The 17,320-nt window shown below is 41.6% G+C and overlaps 1 protein-coding gene across 1 annotated transcript; it reads left to right on the top strand.

The window, feature by feature from the left end:
* The first annotated feature begins 8,922 nt into the window (after nt 1–8,922).
* On the top strand, nt 8,923–9,864 carry LOC116874357 (olfactory receptor 6M1-like). Its single transcript, XM_032869021.1, has one exon. The coding sequence runs from the start codon at nt 8,923–8,925 to the stop codon at nt 9,862–9,864; it is 942 nt and encodes a 313-aa protein (XP_032724912.1).
* Nucleotides 9,865–17,320: the final 7,456 nt, after the last annotated feature.

The following is a 17,320-nucleotide window of genomic DNA, read 5'->3' as shown; positions in this document are numbered from 1 at the left end:
AGAAGTTTGCACGTTTATGCTGTGCTCACCACAAGCGTAGCTTCCACCTGTCACCATACAACACGATTCCCGTAGCCCTGACTATATTCCCTATGCTGTACCTTTAATGCCCTTGATTAACTCATTCCACCACTGGTAGACTGTACCTCCCACTCCCTTCCACCCATTTTTGCCATTAGACGATATTTTTTTTAACACTCTACTTTTCTACATTTCCTGCATTTTCTGTGCTCAGGAGGCATAAATGTTAATTGAAAAATATTTGGATGGGCACTTTTTGAAAGAGATTAAATTCATTTCCATACTGATGCACGGGTATGTATCTAAGAAGTGATGCCCATACTTGGTATATAAATAATGAAATTATTTTTATTTTATTCAATCTGTTTTAAACTCTGTAATTCATACTCTCCAATTCGGTATACATTTTTTAAAAGATTTTATTTATTTATTTGACAGAGAGAGAGAGATCACAAGTAGGCAGAGAGGCAGGCAGAGAGAGGGGGAAGCAGGATCCCTGCTGAGCAGAGAGCCCAATTTGGGGCTCGATCCCAGGACTCTGGGATCATGACCTGAGCTGAAGGCAGAGGCTTTAACCCACTGAACCACCCAGGTGCCCCTCGATATCCATTTTAGGAGTAGTAGTAAATATCTAAAATTTCCTCCATTTAAAAAAAAAAAAATTGTTTATCCTGCTTTGTTAGAATAGTTAAATGTCCTATGGAATTTCCTTTTCCTAAAGTTCAAAGTTTGCAAATTAACCCAGAGGGAAATGTATTGAGCCCAAGTGAGTTGATTACAACATTCACTATTTTCAGACTACTTCCCCCTGTAACAATTTAGTGGTAACGTCCCTAAATGGTCATACTAATTAAGAATACAGTGATTCATCTGGGACTCTAGGTCCCATACCCACTGTAAATAAATCATAGTTTTGGGGCAGAAGTGAAATTCATTTAAAAAAATCATAATCTCACTCATCTTCAAAAGATCATTATCATGATAATCAGGGCCCCACCTCATCTCAAGTGACAATTCCATAAACTTCTGAAAGAATTTATTATTTGTGATTATTTGGGAAGCCCAATCTGACGTATTTTGGTTCCATGTGCAAAGAAGCACACCGAGAGAGAAGCTGAAGCTACGTGAAACATTGTGTGTTTAACCAAGAGTTTCTGAATAATTTTAAAAGCCACCAAAAGCTATCTGGTCATCTATGTCAGAAACTGGAATAAATCATAGACTCCTTCCTCAGTGCCCATAACCATTGGTCAGGCCCTTTATTTTGCTTCCTATCCTTCAAAACTATCCTTCAAAACTGTTTTCTCCTCTTCACCATTATTACATTTCAAAAATCAAGTCCTTTATTATACATCGTAGGATTATTGGAAAGGCCTATTAACCAATCTCCCTATCTCTAGACTTATCTCCATCCAAGTAACCCTCCATAGGTTTGGTGCAGTAACTTTCTAAAAAACAAAGATGATCAAATAACATTTTCTCAATGGTTCCAAATGACTTCTCACAATATGTCATATAAGGCCATTATATCTGTCCCTCACCTGTGTCAACCTCACCAGTACCACCAAATAACTTGAAGTCTCCAGATGCTCCATGCCCTTCAAAGTATTTTTTTTTTTTAATTTGGAAGAGAAAGAGAGCACAAGTAGGGTGGAAAGACCAAAGGAGAGGGTGAAGCAGGCTTCCCTGCTCAATCCTGTGGGGCTCCATCCCAGGACCCTGGAATCAAGACCTGAGCTGAAGGCAGACGCTTATCCGCTGAGCCACCCAGACACCCCACTTCAAAGTCTTTTATAAAATTCTGTTTGTCTTGACATAAATGTTTCCCTCCAGCACTAGTACCACTAATCTGCCTAAAAACATATTCCTTATCCTTCAAGAGTCGTTACCTCCTCTCTGACAGCATTCTTGTCTAACACTCCCATAAAACTTTCCTCCCTCTCTCAGTCCCACAATAGTCCTTGAATTTTCTCATCATCTCTCTGTGAATTCCATGAAGGCGGTATTTCCTCTAATCTGTTACAGTATCGCTAGTTCTGAACATCAGTTAGCTACATTTAATGAACATGTATTTAATCGTCCAGTCAAAAAATATTTATTTATTTATTTTTAATTATTTATTTTTTAAGATTTTATGTATTTGACTGAAAGAAACACAGCAAGAGAGGGAAGACAAGCAGAGGGGATGAGACGGAGAAGCAGGCTTGTCACCGAGCGGGGAGCTCGATGCAGGGCTCGATCCCAGGATCCTGGGATCATGACCTGAGCCAAAGGCAGACGCTTAACGACTGAGCCACCCAGGTGCCCAAAAAATATTTATTTAGAACCTAAATGTGCCAGGTACTCCCCGGGGCACTGGGGGGCTCAGTGAGGAACACAAGAAACAGTGTGTTCTCAGTGAGCCTACTAGGTTCTAGTAAGTAGCTAGAGGTAGGACTTAAATAAATAAATTACAAAATATCAAGTGGTGACTAATGCTACACAGAGAACTGAATCAGAGTGAACTGACTGAAAATGGCTGAGGAAACTTCAGATTGAATGGTTAGAGTAAACACCTCTGAGAAAATAACGTTTATGTTGAAATTTAATGACAAGTCAGCTATGGAAAGATCAGGAGAAAGCAATTCAGGATATACACAATGAGGCCAAAACCTAAGACCATAGAAGTCAATGAATTTGACATGCTCAGAAGGAAAAAATAAGCAATATTACTAAAATATGGTGGTATGTTAATCACTGAACCTTACTATGTAAGTTAAAAAAAATATTAAAACTAACAATGGCGAGGAGCATGGATGGCTCAGCTGGTTTCAGCTCAGGTCATGATCTTGGGGTCTTGGGATCCAGCCCCACTCCATGCTTGGTACAGAATTTTCTGGAGATTCTCTCCCTCTTGTTCTGCCCCTACCACCACTCACACACGTGCTCTCTCCCTCTTAAATAAATAAATAAAATCTTTAAAAAAAAAACTAACTATAGCTATAATAATTTGTTAATAATAGATATACAGCTGACCCTTGGACAACACGTGTTTGATCTACACAAGTCCATTTACACATGGTTTTCCATAAATACAGTACTGTACATGTATTTTCTCTTCCTGTATACTTTCTTAATAACATTTTCTTTCATCTAGTTTACATTATTGTACAAATACAGTGTATAATACATAAGTAAAATGTATGTTAATTAATTCTTTCTGTTATTGGTAAAGCTTCTGGTCAACAGGAAGCTAAGAGTACTAAGTTTTGAGAGAGTCAAAAGTTTTACATGAATTTTTAACTGTGCAGGTCAGTGCCCTAACTCGTATGTTGTTCAAGGATCAACTGTACCTTGTGACATCAAAGCCATAAAATGTGGGGAGGTGGGAGATAAAAGGATAGAGTTTTTATATGTGATCAAAGTTATTATTATCAGCATAAAATAGACTGATCAAACTATAAGATATTTTATGGATGCTTCATCGTAACCACAAAACAAAAACCAACAGCAGATACCCTAGAGACAAAGAGAAGGGAATCAAGGCACACTGCTGTGGAAAATCATCAATTCACAAAGTAGGACAACCAAGGGAGGAAGAAAGACAGAGGGAACTACAAAAACAAAAACAAAAACAAACAAACAAAAAACAATAAGATGCAAAGGCAATAAAAATAAATTTGGAAAACACCATGACAGTTTCTTATATAGTTAAACATATATTTACCATAAAGACATAGCAATTCTACTTCTACGAATGTATCCAAGAGAAATGAAAACAAATATTTACACAAAAACATGAACCCAGCTGATCATAGGAACTTTATTCATAATAGCCAAATACTAAAAACAACACAAGTGTTTATCATCTGGTGAATAAAAAAATGTGATCTGCACAATCTACATAATAAAGAATCCTCCATAATACAAAGGAAGAGAGTTCTGACACCTGAAACATGTGGATTAATTTCAAAGTATCTGATTAAGTGAAAGAAAACAAACACAAAAGACTACATGAAGTAGGGCTGCATTTATATAAAATGCAAGAAAATGCAAATTACCCTGACAGGAAACACATCAGTGGTTATCAGGGCCTGAGGTAGGGGACAGGAGAGCATTTCCCGCAAGGGAGCACAACAGTTTCTAAGAAAACGGAATTATTGTAAACCATCATAGCGGTGCTGGCGGCTACGTGAAGGGACACAGGTGTCAAAACTCAACCAGCTCTACACTTAAATCGTCCATCGTGTGTACCTTGTACATCAATACAATAAATTTAAAATATGGACACAGGGGTGCCTGGGTGGCTCAGTGGGTTAAAGCCTCTGCCTTCAGCTCCAGTCCTGATCCCAGGGTCCTGGGATCCAGCCCCGCATCAGGCTCTCTGCTCAGCGGGGAGCCTGCTTCCTCCTCTCTCTGCCTGCCTCTCTGCCTGCTTGTGATCCCTGTCTGTCGAATAAATAAATAAAATCTTTTTAAAAAAATAAAATAAAATATGGACACAGGCATACCAATCTTTGTAAAGGATCTCTTTGTGGAATGCAGCTTAAAGCTTATTTCAATACACGACGATCATTTCAGGAAAAAACGTGTTTTAGGTTCTCCAAGTTTCTACTTCCCTGATGCTTTAAAGCAGCTCTCCAAGTTTCTCTTTAGATAATAAAATAAACAACCAAGAGTGTGTCCCAGGAGACCCTAACTTTCTGTGAGTAGTTCCTGCCACTCTGATGTTCTGACTGCAGTGATAATCATTAACCTTTTTTTATGCCATAGTCCCAGGTGCCACTGTAAGCCAAGTCTCTGAGGGTGAGCGCCAGATCTCATTAAACACCGCCGTTCGCCCCGCATGGGGCACTTTCGTACAGGCAGAGTCAGGCGACTCCTGCAGAGAGTAAGTGAAGGTGGTGCTACGTGAAATCAAGTCACGGACACCTGATGAATGAGCAGGGTGACCCAAGGAAGGGTGACAGTTTAGAGAGATGCTTCAGTGCATGCAAACATGAATTCTTCTGACAGTCCAGATGGAGCCACAGAAGAACTCGAAATTCACTGAGTGCCCGAAAGTTACATTCCTGAAGCGAAGAAAGGAAAAAACCCAGCTGAAATTTGGGCAGCATTCGGCCACTTTTGCCAGAAGTCAGGGGACCTGCTCGAGATCTGGCTGCGGGTGACTCCTCCATTCACCACCAAACCTCGCTGCTCCGCCCTTCCTGACCACCACGTGCAGCAGGATACATGGGACGTGGAACTCAGAGGAATGTTCTGAGGTTCACAGGAAACGTGAAGAGATACTGTAACGCTTGGACTTCTCCCTGGGGTTAAGTCCAGACTTCACTTTTGCTGTGGGCATCCGAAAAGGAAGTGAGAAAAAGCCACAGACGTTATGGAAAAGGACAGTTTTTCATTCAGAGGAAGAAGGATGGACTCCGTAAGCAAACACTGAATAACCATTTGGTGCGGTTTGGAAAGGGGGATTAGTTACCACCCAGGGGAAAGTCTCAGACTAGGACTGAGATTTACACAGAATTCAACGCTGAAGCAATCACAGAATTGACAGAAAAACGGAGGGAATGCAGTATGGAAAAAAAACCCGCAAAGCTTGAGTTTCCTAACATACCCGAATAGAGAAAACACAAAGGGTGCTACAAAGAGTAGGAGGTAAGTATACTTTATTATGCAATTATCCATACTTATATGTTAAGCAGTCTGACTCTCACTAAATTTGTTTACGTGGATATTTTATGAATTAAAAGTATAACAGTATAACTACTGCTCTCCCCAAAATTATAGTGAAGGCAGCTGTCAAGTATGATAGCTTTACTCTAAGTATGTAAATGAAAGTCCTTAATGTACTCAGCTTGCAATTAAGCTTTGTCACATTTTACTGACAGCAGCAAAAATCCCAAAATATCTCTAATCCCCACCCCCCACCACCACATCTCAGTCCTTTTCTGTTCCTCCTTTCCCATCCCGATGTTCTTAACAAGTCCACATACATCACTGTAGACATAGGCTCTAGCGGAGGGCCTCAGTCTGTCCCTGTCGTCATCCTCATTTTAGAAAACACATAAGACACGAGGCTTAAGAGTGTCATGAAAGATCCAAACCTACAGTGGCCAAACAGGTTCTCTTCCATCAGTCCCCATTTCTGACTAAATCTGGAATCTTGAGATGTGCCAGTGTGCAACTGAATGCCACTTTTTAAGGACCCACAAATGGTAAGGAAGAACAATCCTCCCCCAAAATGAAAGTCTTAACATGGCAAGGTTATAATTAAATGCTTAGACGCAGATTGTCATAATCCAGAACCTTTCCCCCAAGACAGGATGGGCTCAGGAGGGCATCTAGAGAAGACCGACACAAAGCCAGCTTGTTCTCCACTATCGTGAAGTTAAGCAACTCCCCTAGGAGAGCAAGGCTACATCTTTCCCTCTTCTCAGCATTTATTTGACCCAAATACAGCAGAACAGAAAGCTCTCGATGCCTTTTTTCCATTCCTATATGACCCCATGACGACCACAGCCAACAGCAACCCCATTTGTGTCCGACCATCCCAGAATCTTTTTTTTTTAATAAACATATAATATATTTTTATCCGCAGGGGTACAGGTCTGTGAATCGCCAGGTTTACACACTTCACAGCACTCACCATAGGACATACCCTCCCCAATGTCCATAACCCCACCCCCCTCCCAACCCCCCTCTCCCCATCAACCCTGTTTGTTTTGTGAGATTAAGAGTCACTTATGGTTTGTCTCCCTCCCAATCCCATCTTGTTTCATTTACTCTTCTCCTACCCCCTTAACCCCCCATGTTGCATCTCCTCTCCCTCATATCAGGGAGATCATATCGTAGTTGTCTTTCTCCGATTGACTTATTTCGCTAAGCATGATACCCTCTAGTTCCATCCACGTCATCGCAAATGGCAAGATTTCATTTCTTTTGATGGCTGCATAGTATTCCATTGTGTATATACACCACATCTTCTTTATCCATTCATCTGTTGATGGACATCTAGGTTCTTTCCATAGTTTGGCTATTGTAGACATTGCTGCTATAAACATTCGGGTGCACGTGACCCTTCGGATCACTATGTTTGTATCTTTAGGGTAAATACCCAGCAGTGCAATTACTGGGTCATAGGGTAGATCTATTTTCAACATTTTGAGGAACTTCCATGCTATTTTCCAGAGTGGTTGCACCAGCTTACCATCTCAGAATCTTGTTTAAAAATGGCACCGTGCTATTGCAGATCCCAACCTGTCTAACTTACAACACCAGGGGGGAATCAGGCTCCTCTCAGCGTCGTCAAAGAAGAAATACCCAGGAAGGAAAATGGAGGAATTTGGGGGAGGTTGGGAAACGATTGGCGAGATAAATGGAAGGAACAGTGGGATGGATGATTGGCAGCTGCGGGAGACTCCACCTCCGTCTGCCTTGACACCTGCTCCTCTCCAGTGGGGGCAGTGAGGAAGGTGGGAAGGGGGAAATGAAGGGGATTTCAAAGCATTTCCACTTGTCCACAGACCATGCTCGCTTATGTGTCTATATTAGACCTCAGCAACATTAACGCGCGTCCACCCAGATATGGTTGATATGGTTATGCCTTTCTGTGCTGTAGTAATCAGTCAGGAAGTGTATGACCTGGGTGCAGGAGCAGTGAGGGGAGGGTGAATATCACAATATTTATGGTGCAAGGCAAACGACAGTACAAGACCCTATTTCAATAGATCAGCCTCTGTGAGGTCCTTTGATAATTTAATTTTGGAATAAATGGATGGGAAATACAAATAATGAGCAACTACAAGGACCAGAAAAGTCACAGCAAAATTTTCAAATGGAAATTCATTCAGGAAACAAAAAGGGTGGGGGGGCTTGGTTAAGGAAAAAATGCTGCTAGGAATTACTTTTCCCAGACAGAGTGTCTGAGGAAAATGATTTCCTTTCAGGAGGAACTCGGTGGCTTCAAACCTAGAGGGATCCTAGCTCAGGTTCTTGAATTGGTCATTTGCACATAGAACTAAAGAATTAGCCACAAAATAAAACACCCAAGGACCCCAGCTTCAATGGAGTTACACAAGCATGCACTAGAGGTTCACCAAAGTTGAGCACTATTCCGAGAGGAGCATTCCAAATACCGCCCATCTGCATCCACTTTCTTGCACTACTATTAACAGACTCATGTTCCAATTGCTGAAAAGAATATAAGGTATAAGAGACCTATAGAAGAGGACCTGTAAAATATGCATAGGTGGGGAATGGGAGGTGAAATTTCTGTTATTCTTTTGGAAGCTGCCATATACATGACATTACAAAGAACAATGATTATTTTCCCAAAAGACGTTTTCAAATGCATGAAATAGGTTATGCAAGTTATGAAGCATGCATCATATACCTACTTGCTCTGTCACTGTGTAGACCTCAAAAACTCCAGTTTCTGCTCTCCTACTGGCAATACATGAAGGGTTGAGATAATGTGGAGAAAAGGAACTCAACTTTTATTAACATTCCCTTTGTCCTTTTGCAACTTGACTGTCTGGATTCTCAGTTAAGTATTCTCTCTTCTCAGGCACAGAACTGTCTGGGGAAAACAGGAGACCAGGAAGAATGAAAGGGAGATGGGAAGGAGCACTGGGTCAGAGAGAAAAACCATCATGAAGACCAGAGTTTAATGGGACCACAGAGGTAATTTCATTCAACCAAAAATTTTAAATATGAGAATCCTGCAGTGAGAAAAGTCGTGTCGTTTACCCAGGGTCCTACCTGTCTTATGGTGAGTGAAATGACTCTTGACTCTTCATCCAAGGCTTTTACTACTTCATCTTTAGCACTGACATTCAGGGTTGAAAACTTATTTTTGCTAATTTTCTTTGTAATTTTTTTTCAGAGACTTTCTGCCCACTGATATTGCATGCGATGGATATGCAGAATCAGACCACAGTGACTGAATTTATCCTGACTGCCTTCCCTATGATCCCAAAGCTTCAGATCTCCCTCTTTGTGGTCCTCCTGTTTACTTACATGCTAATTCTAACGGGAAATACTGTCATCATTTCCTTAATCTGGGCTGATAATCGCCTCCAAACCCCAATGTACTTCTTCCTCAGTAATTTGTCTTTTTTGGACATTTCATACACTACTTCAGTTACCCCAAAGCTGTTAGCCTGTCTCCTAGAGGACAAGAAGACCATATCTTTTGCAGGCTGCATCACCCAAATATATTTCTTTTTTTTCTTGGGGACAGTGGAGTTTATCCTCCTGGTGGTGATGTCCTTTGACCGCTATGTGGCCATCTGTAACCCCCTGCGCTATACTATCATCATGAACAGCAGGGTCTGCCTCCTGCTGGTTCTAGGCTGCTGGGTAGGAGCCTTCTTTTCAGTACTGTGTCCAATAATTGTCGTGTCTGGATTGCCTTACTGTTATAGAGAAATTAGTCATTTCTTCTGTGACATCGCCCCCCTACTACAGGCAGCCTGTATAGACACTCATTTCATTGAGATGATGAGTTTCCTCTTATCCTCCTTTGTCCTTCTGACCTCGCTGATTATCACCATTGTGTCCTACACCTACATCATCTCTACCATCCTTCGTATCCCCTCAGCCCAAGGCCGTCGGAAGGCCTTTTCCACCTGTGCTTCTCACATCACAGTTGTGTCCATTGCCTATGGGAGCAATATCTTCATGTACGTGAGACCCAGCCAGAGCCACTCACTAGAATTTGATAAGGTGACAGCTGTCATGACCATAATGGTGACCCCTCTTCTGAACCCCTTCATTTATAGCCTGAGGAATGAAAAAGTAAAAGAAGTTTTGAGAGACGCAATCCACAAAATTATGTCCTTATGGCACAAGAGAACTTGAACTTTATTACACAGGAGAGCTTGAAAGTTTGTGTGCTAATAATGACGATATTCAGCACTTGGACTCCAGGTGGAGGAAAGCATGCTTGTAGACAATAAAGTCAAAGATTTGTGGGAACACATGAAGAGGCTTCTTGCCACATCAGAAACAAGGTATTACAGTCAACGTCCAGAGAAGGCAATTCAAGCATAGAGAAAATAATGTTTTGAACCCTATTATTTTTACTGTCTCACACACAGATTATCATGAATTAATGAAAAATACTTAACTGAACTCAGAAAACCTGATTTGTAAGCCTGGGTGTATTGCTGTTTTATCACATGGCACTTACACTATCTGAACTCTCATTTTTCTCATTGGTACAGTAGGAAATACTTCACAGTCCCCCCACCCCTGCTTTTTCTTTAATAGTCTTAATCTAGATGACCTAAGAAAGGCAACCACAGATAACTGGAAGTTAATGCTTTCTCTAGGTATTAGGCTGATGCAAGATGGCTGACTTCATCCCTGACAGCTAAATACTGTAGAAAATAATAGTAATAATAATAATAATAATAATAATAACAAAAGCAAGAAAGAGCAGTAACCTATCCCAGCATTTGTACAGTGTGCTTAAATGTGAGCTTATATGTTGATACACATGGAGTTTATAAGAATATAGATTTTAAATCACCTGAGTTCAAAATCCTAATTCCTGGAAGGAGGATATGATTGGTGCAACTGACAAGAGATGTCCTCTCCTGATTCATTTCTTTGTAAGAGGAAAGATTGGCAAGGAGTTAAGTTGCCCTCTGTCCTTACCACCATGGAACCCGTGCTATGGGATGGGTACTCTGAACGACATGGTAAAAACAGGAACAACACCATAGGCATTCCTAAGAGCAAACAAATTATGGCTAGCGTGGTCATTAACCTTCTAGCTACATGGACGATGACTGAGACCCTAAACTGGCATGGAATCTCTCACGGACAAGCAGATAGAGAAAGTGCTACCTTAGGAACGGACTCAGAATACTATGGAAGAACCCAGTGTGTCATAAGGTATTGTAACGAACAAATGTTTCCAGATCGAAAGAACATAGAACAATGTCACCAGGGCTGAAGCAGTCATATAAGGATCTGGTCTGTACTCATTATCAGACACTCCATAAGTTAAGATTTGGAAAGTTACCATATCAGTTCCTATTGCTGCCATAACAAATTTGGCAGCTGATAACAACTCAGTTTTATCATCTGACCTTTCTGGAGGTCACATGTCCAAAATCTGTTTCCTACTCATCTGAGTTGTTGACAGAATTCCCTTCCTTGAAGATGTGGGCCCAAGGTCCTGCTTTCTTGCTGCTATCAGCCAAGGGCCATTTCCAGTTTCTAGAAGGTACTTCAGCTCTTGGCTCGTCGTCCCCCTTCCTTCGCCTTCAAAGCCAACAATAGTGGAGCGAGTATCTCACAAGTTTCAAACCTCTCTTCTTTCCCTCTCTTTCCAACTTGGCTGACAACGTTCTCCACTTCTAAGGACTCACTTGATTGGATTAGGCCCACCCCAATATCCAGGATATTATCATGGACTCAAGGTCCTTTTCCTGAATTACATTTGCAAAGTCCCCTCTGCCAAGTCAAGTAACATATTCACAGATTCTGGGGGATTAGGACATGAATATCTTAGGTGCCATTACTCTGCTTGTCAGCATTGGGTTGCTAGAGGTAATGATCCAAGAAAGAAAAAATAAAGAACAGAGCACAATAGGATTATTTTGAGCCAATACTCATTCCTAAACTCCAAGTTTCATCACTTAAAGCAGAAGAGCTTACAAATCCCAGAATGTGAAAGACTAGTGAAAAGCAGCAACATAGGAAATACATGTATGAACTAGCTACATGTGTTTTTATTTAAATCATTGTTAGGTAATGATGAACATAGCTGTCGCTTTGTGCTGTTTTACTGTTTTCATGAGTGCCCACATCACTCAGAAACTCTGATCTGCTATCACGAACACAGAAAAGAAAATCCTGAGCAAATAAGAGAATTTAAACACAATTTTGGTACCCAAAATTATACCTGGCCCCAGGTTGGGCCAGGCTTGAAACTGAAAATATAAAAAGACTTCATAAACTCTGAAAAATAACATAAATATACTGTTTTGCCTTGATGTTGATTATTATTCTTATGATCAACATTGTTATAACACAAGATAATAATATCTATCAGTTTCTACGTTGACTCTAGTTAGTTGCTTGTCCCAAACTTGGGGACACCTGGGTAGACGCTTACTTTTCCCATACTATGGGCCCTTTTAATGAGGCCCAAGTGTCAGTGGCCAAAACTCACTCTTTTGGTTGCAGCTGACTAATCTGGCCTTGGCCTGGGAACCCCCAAGCCCTCCACCCATAGACTTTAATGAAAGGATGTGTCCCAGGGCATGCTTCTCCATACTGTCCCCCTCCAAGGGTGCCCCTCCCCCACCCAGCCATGCCATGTACCTCCTCCAGGACCCATGAGTAATAAACTCTATGGTAATTCCTTTTGCAGTCTGTTGAACTGCAGCTCACCATCTGGTCTCCTCTGCTCCACTTAGGAAATGTTAACTTGACAAATTAATCACAAGGTGGTACCACCACAAATAGCAATTTGCTTCATTCTTGAAATGTACTAAGAAGTGTTTGTGTGTGTGTGTGTGCATGTGTGTGTAACACTTCAGAGGTATGTACTTTGTCTGAGATCCTTAAAAACTCTTTATTAAATAAAATTTTGGTGGGTACCTGGGTAGCCTATTTGGTTAAGCGTCTGCCTTCGGCTCAGGTCATGATGATCCCAGGGTCCGGAGATCCAGACCTGCCCTGGATTCCCTGCTCAGCAGGGAGCCTGCCTCTTCCTATTCCCCTCCACCGCCTCCTCCTGACCCTCCCTCCTGTACCCTTCCCCTTCCCTCCCCTGCTCACTCGCTTGCGAGTTCTCTCTTAAATAAATAAAATCTTCAAAAACAAAAAGGTTAACAGTGAAAATATATTAATTACTAAAGTTTTTATAACTGGAAAGAGCTTATGCATTATCGTTTTCAACATTATCATCTTTTTTTTTTTTAAGATTTTATTTATTCATTTGATAGACAGAGATCACAAGTAGGTAGAGAGTCAGGCAGAGAGAGAGGGAGAAGCAGGCTTCCTGATGAGCAGAAAGCCTGACATGGAACTCGATCCCAGGACAGTGAGAGCACGACCTGAGCTGAAGGCAGAGGCTTAACCCACTGAGCCACCCAGGCACACCTACATTATCATCTTTTTAAAAAGGGGGCTTACTTTCTCCAAATGCTGAAAGTAAGAAAGCATATTAATGAATGAATCCCTAGTTAGCTGTAAACAATATCCTTGGGGCAGGCCTGCAGTCTAAGATGATAAATGATTTTTTTTTAAGATTTTATTTATTTATTTGACAGACAGATCCCAGAGAAGGAGGCAGAGAGAGAGGAGGAAGCAGGCTCCTTGCTGAGCAGAGAGCCTGATATGGGGCTCTATCCCAGGACCCTGGGATCATGACCTGAGCCGAAGGCAGAGGCTTTAACCCACTGAGCCACCCAGGCACTCCGATAAATGATTTTTTTTTAAAGATTTTGTTTATTTATTTGAGAGAGAGACAGTGAGAGAGAGCATGAGCAAGGAGAAGGTCAGAGAGAGAAGCAGACTCCCCGCGGAGCCGGGAGCCTGATGCGGGACTCCAGGATCATGACCTGAGCCGAAGGCAGTCGTCCAACCAATTGAGCCACCCAGGCGTCCCAATGATTTTTTTAAATAAAAGATTTTAGGGGCGCCTGGGTGGGTTAAGCCTCTGCCTTTGGCTCAGGTCATGATCGCAGTGTCCTGGGATCGAGCCCCACATTGGGCTCTCTGCTCAGTGGGGAGCCTGCTTCCCCTTCTCTCTCTGCCCGCCTCTCTGCCTACTTGTGATCTCTGTCTGTCAAATAAATAAATAAAATCTTAAAAACAAAAAGAAATACATACTTCTGAAATGTACCATACATATGCACACACACACACACACACACACACATAACCACTTTTTAGTACATTTCAAGAATGAAGGAAATTGCCGTATGTGGTGGTACCACCTTGTTATTAATTTATCAAGTTAACATTTCTTTTTTTCTAAGATTCTACTTATTTATTTATTTGACAGAGAGAGGCAGAGAGAGAGGGAACACAAGCAGGGGGAGTGGGAGTGGGAGAAGCACGCTTCCTGCTGAGCAGGAAGCCTGACAAGTGGCTCAATCCCAGGACCCTGAGAGGCTGGGACCTAAGCCAAAGGCAGATGCCTAACAACTGAGCCACCCAGGTGCCCCCAAGTTAACATTTCCTAAGTGGAGCAGAGGAGACCAGATGGTGAGCTGAAGTTCAACAGACTGTAACAGGAATTACCATGGGGTTTATTACTCATGGGTCCTGGAGGAGGTCCATGGCATGACTGGGGGAAGGGGGCACCCTTGGAGGGGACAGTATGGAGAAGCAGGCCCTGGGGCACATCTTTTCATTAAAGTCTATCGGTAGAGGGTTTGAGGGTTCCCAGGCCAAGGCCAGATTAGTCAGTTGCAACCAAAAGAGTGAGTTTTGGTCAGTGACACTGGGGCCTTATTAACGGGGCCCATAAAGGGAAGGGGCTGGGAGGCAGGGAAGATGGTTGAGCACAAGGGCTGTTGGGGTGGTCATGTCAGAAAGTCACATGTGTTTGTGACTCTGCAGGCTGCATGTGCTTGCATGAGGGGACTAATAGCAGTTCAACATCACAGCAGGCTGCTGGGCCAAATGGGGGACAAGGCAGCAATACCCCGGAGTAGTTTAGCTAAACTCTTGACCACCGATAATAAATAATTTGACATGTTTCACTGCAGCCTTTGAGAATCTTGTGATCTAATTGAGATGTATGTTCACAGTTGTTGTCACCAAAACCTTTATTTCGACTGAGTCAGGAGGAAGGAGTATGTGAGGGTTAACTGGCAAGGAGAAGGATCACAGAATTCATTATGTACAACAGGGGTTCTCTGGTTGGGTTGTCCTGTGTCCACAGCTGGAGGGATATAGTTTATCTAGGAAGTGGATATTGTTTGACATTTCTGCAGGTTATTTTGATCTGTTCCCTCTTCTATCCCCATACTGAAGAGGAGTAGTTTAAATACCTAGTCCTAGTTGAGTGTGGGAAAAGTAAGCGTCTACCCAGGTGTCCCCAAGTTTGGGACAAGCAACTAACTAGAGTCAACGTAGAAACTGATAGATATTATTATCTTGTGTTATAACAATGTTGATCATAAGAATAATAATCAACATCAAGGCAAAACAGTATATTTATGTTATTTTTCAGAGTTTATGAAGTCTTTTTATATTTTCAGTTTCAAGCCTGGCCCAACCTGGGGCCAGGTATAATTTTGGGTACCAAAATTGTGTTTAAATTCTCTTATTTGCTCAGGATTTTCTTTTCTGTGTTCGTGATAGCAGATCAGAGTTTCTGAGTGATGTGGGCACTCATGAAAACAGTAAAACAGCACAAAGCGACAGCTATGTTCATCATTACCTAACAATGATTTAAATAAAAACACATGTAGCTAGTTCATACATGTATTTCCTATGTTGCTGCTTTTCACTAGTCTTTCACATTCTGGGATTTGTAAGCTCTTCTGCTTTAAGTGATGAAACTTGGAGTTTAGGAATGAGTATTGGCTCAAAATAATCCTATTGTGCTCTGTTCTTTATTTTTTCTTTCTTGGATCATTACCTCTAGCAACCCAATGCTGACAAGCAGAGTAATGGCACCTAAGATATTCATGTCCTAATCCCCCAGAATCTGTGAATATGTTACTTGACTTGGCAGAGGGGACTTTGCAAATGTAATTCAGGAAAAGGACCTTGAGTCCATGATAATATCCTGGATATTGGGGTGGGCCTAATCCAATCAAGTGAGTCCTTAGAAGTGGAGAACGTTGTCAGCCAAGTTGGAAAGAGAGGGAAAGAAGAGAGGTTTGAAACTTGTGAGATACTCGCTCCACTATTGTTGGCTTTGAAGGCGAAGGAAGGGGGACGACGAGCCAAGAGCTGAAGTACCTTCTAGAAACTGGAAATGGCCCTTGGCTGATAGCAGCAAGAAAGCAGGACCTTGGGCCCACATCTTCAAGGAAGGGAATTCTGTCAACAACTCAGATGAGTAGGAAACAGATTTTGGACATGTGACCTCCAGAAAGGTCAGATGATAAAACTGAGTTGTTATCAGCTGCCAAATTTGTTATGGCAGCAATAGGAACTGATATGGTAACTTTCCAAATCTTAACTTATGGAGTGTCTGATAATGAGTACAGACCAGATCCTTATATGACTGCTTCAGCCCTGGTGACATTGTTCTATGTTCTTTCGATCTGGAAACATTTGTTCGTTACAATACCTTATGACACACTGGGTTCTTCCATAGTATTCTGAGTCCGTTCCTAAGGTAGCACTTTCTCTATCTGCTTGTCCGTGAGAGATTCCATGCCAGTTTAGGGTCTCAGTCATCGTCCATGTAGCTAGAAGGTTAATGACCACGCTAGCCATAATTTGTTTGCTCTTAGGAATGCCTATGGTGTTGTTCCTGTTTTTACCATGTCGTTCAGAGTACCCATCCCATAGCACGGGTTCCATGGTGGTAAGGACAGAGGGCAACTTAACTCCTTGCCAATCTTTCCTCTTACAAAGAAATGAATCAGGAGAGGACATCTCTTGTCAGTTGCACCAATCATATCCTCCTTCCAGGAATTAGGATTTTGAACTCAGGTGATTTAAAATCTATATTCTTATAAACTCCATGTGTATCAACATATAAGCTCACATTTAAGCACACTGTACAAATGCTGGGATAGGTTACTGCTCTTTCTTGCTTTTGTTATTATTATTATTATTATTATTATTACTATTATTTTCTACAGTATTTAGCTGTCAGGGATGAAGTCAGCCATCTTGCATCAGCCTAATACCTAGAGAAAGCATTAACTTCCAGTTATCTGTGGTTGCCTTTCTTAGGTCATCTAGATTAAGACTATTAAAGAAAAAGCAGGGGTGGGGGGACTGTGAAGTATTTCCTACTGTACCAATGAGAAAAATGAGAGTTCAGATAGTGTAAGTGCCATGTGATAAAACAGCAATACACCCAGGCTTACAAATCAGGTTTTCTGAGTTCAGTTAAGTATTTTTCATTAATTCATGATAATCTGTGTGTGAGACAGTAAAAATAATAGGGTTCAAAACATTATTTTCTCTATGCTTGAATTGCCTTCTCTGGACGTTGACTGTAATACCTTGTTTCTGATGTGGCAAGAAGCCTCTTCATGTGTTCCCACAAATCTTTGACTTTATTGTCTACAAGCATGCTTTCCTCCACCTGGAGTCCAAGTGCTGAATATCGTCATTATTAGCACACAAACTTTCAAGCTCTCCTGTGTAATAAAGT

This window comes from Lontra canadensis, unplaced genomic scaffold (genome assembly GCF_010015895.1).
Source record: "Lontra canadensis isolate GAN:19392208 unplaced genomic scaffold, GSC_riverotter_1.0 scaffold36, whole genome shotgun sequence".
Classification (NCBI taxonomy): Eukaryota; Metazoa; Chordata; class Mammalia; order Carnivora; family Mustelidae; genus Lontra; species Lontra canadensis.
Note: the sequence above shows the minus strand (reverse complement) of the source record. Positions and strands in the feature narration are given on the sequence as shown.

What these genes read in the sequence shown, in the direction of transcription:
- LOC116874357 (XM_032869021.1), top strand. Translation starts at nt 8,923, where the DNA reads ATGCAGAATCAGACCACAGTGACTGAATTTATCCTGACTGCCTTCCCT.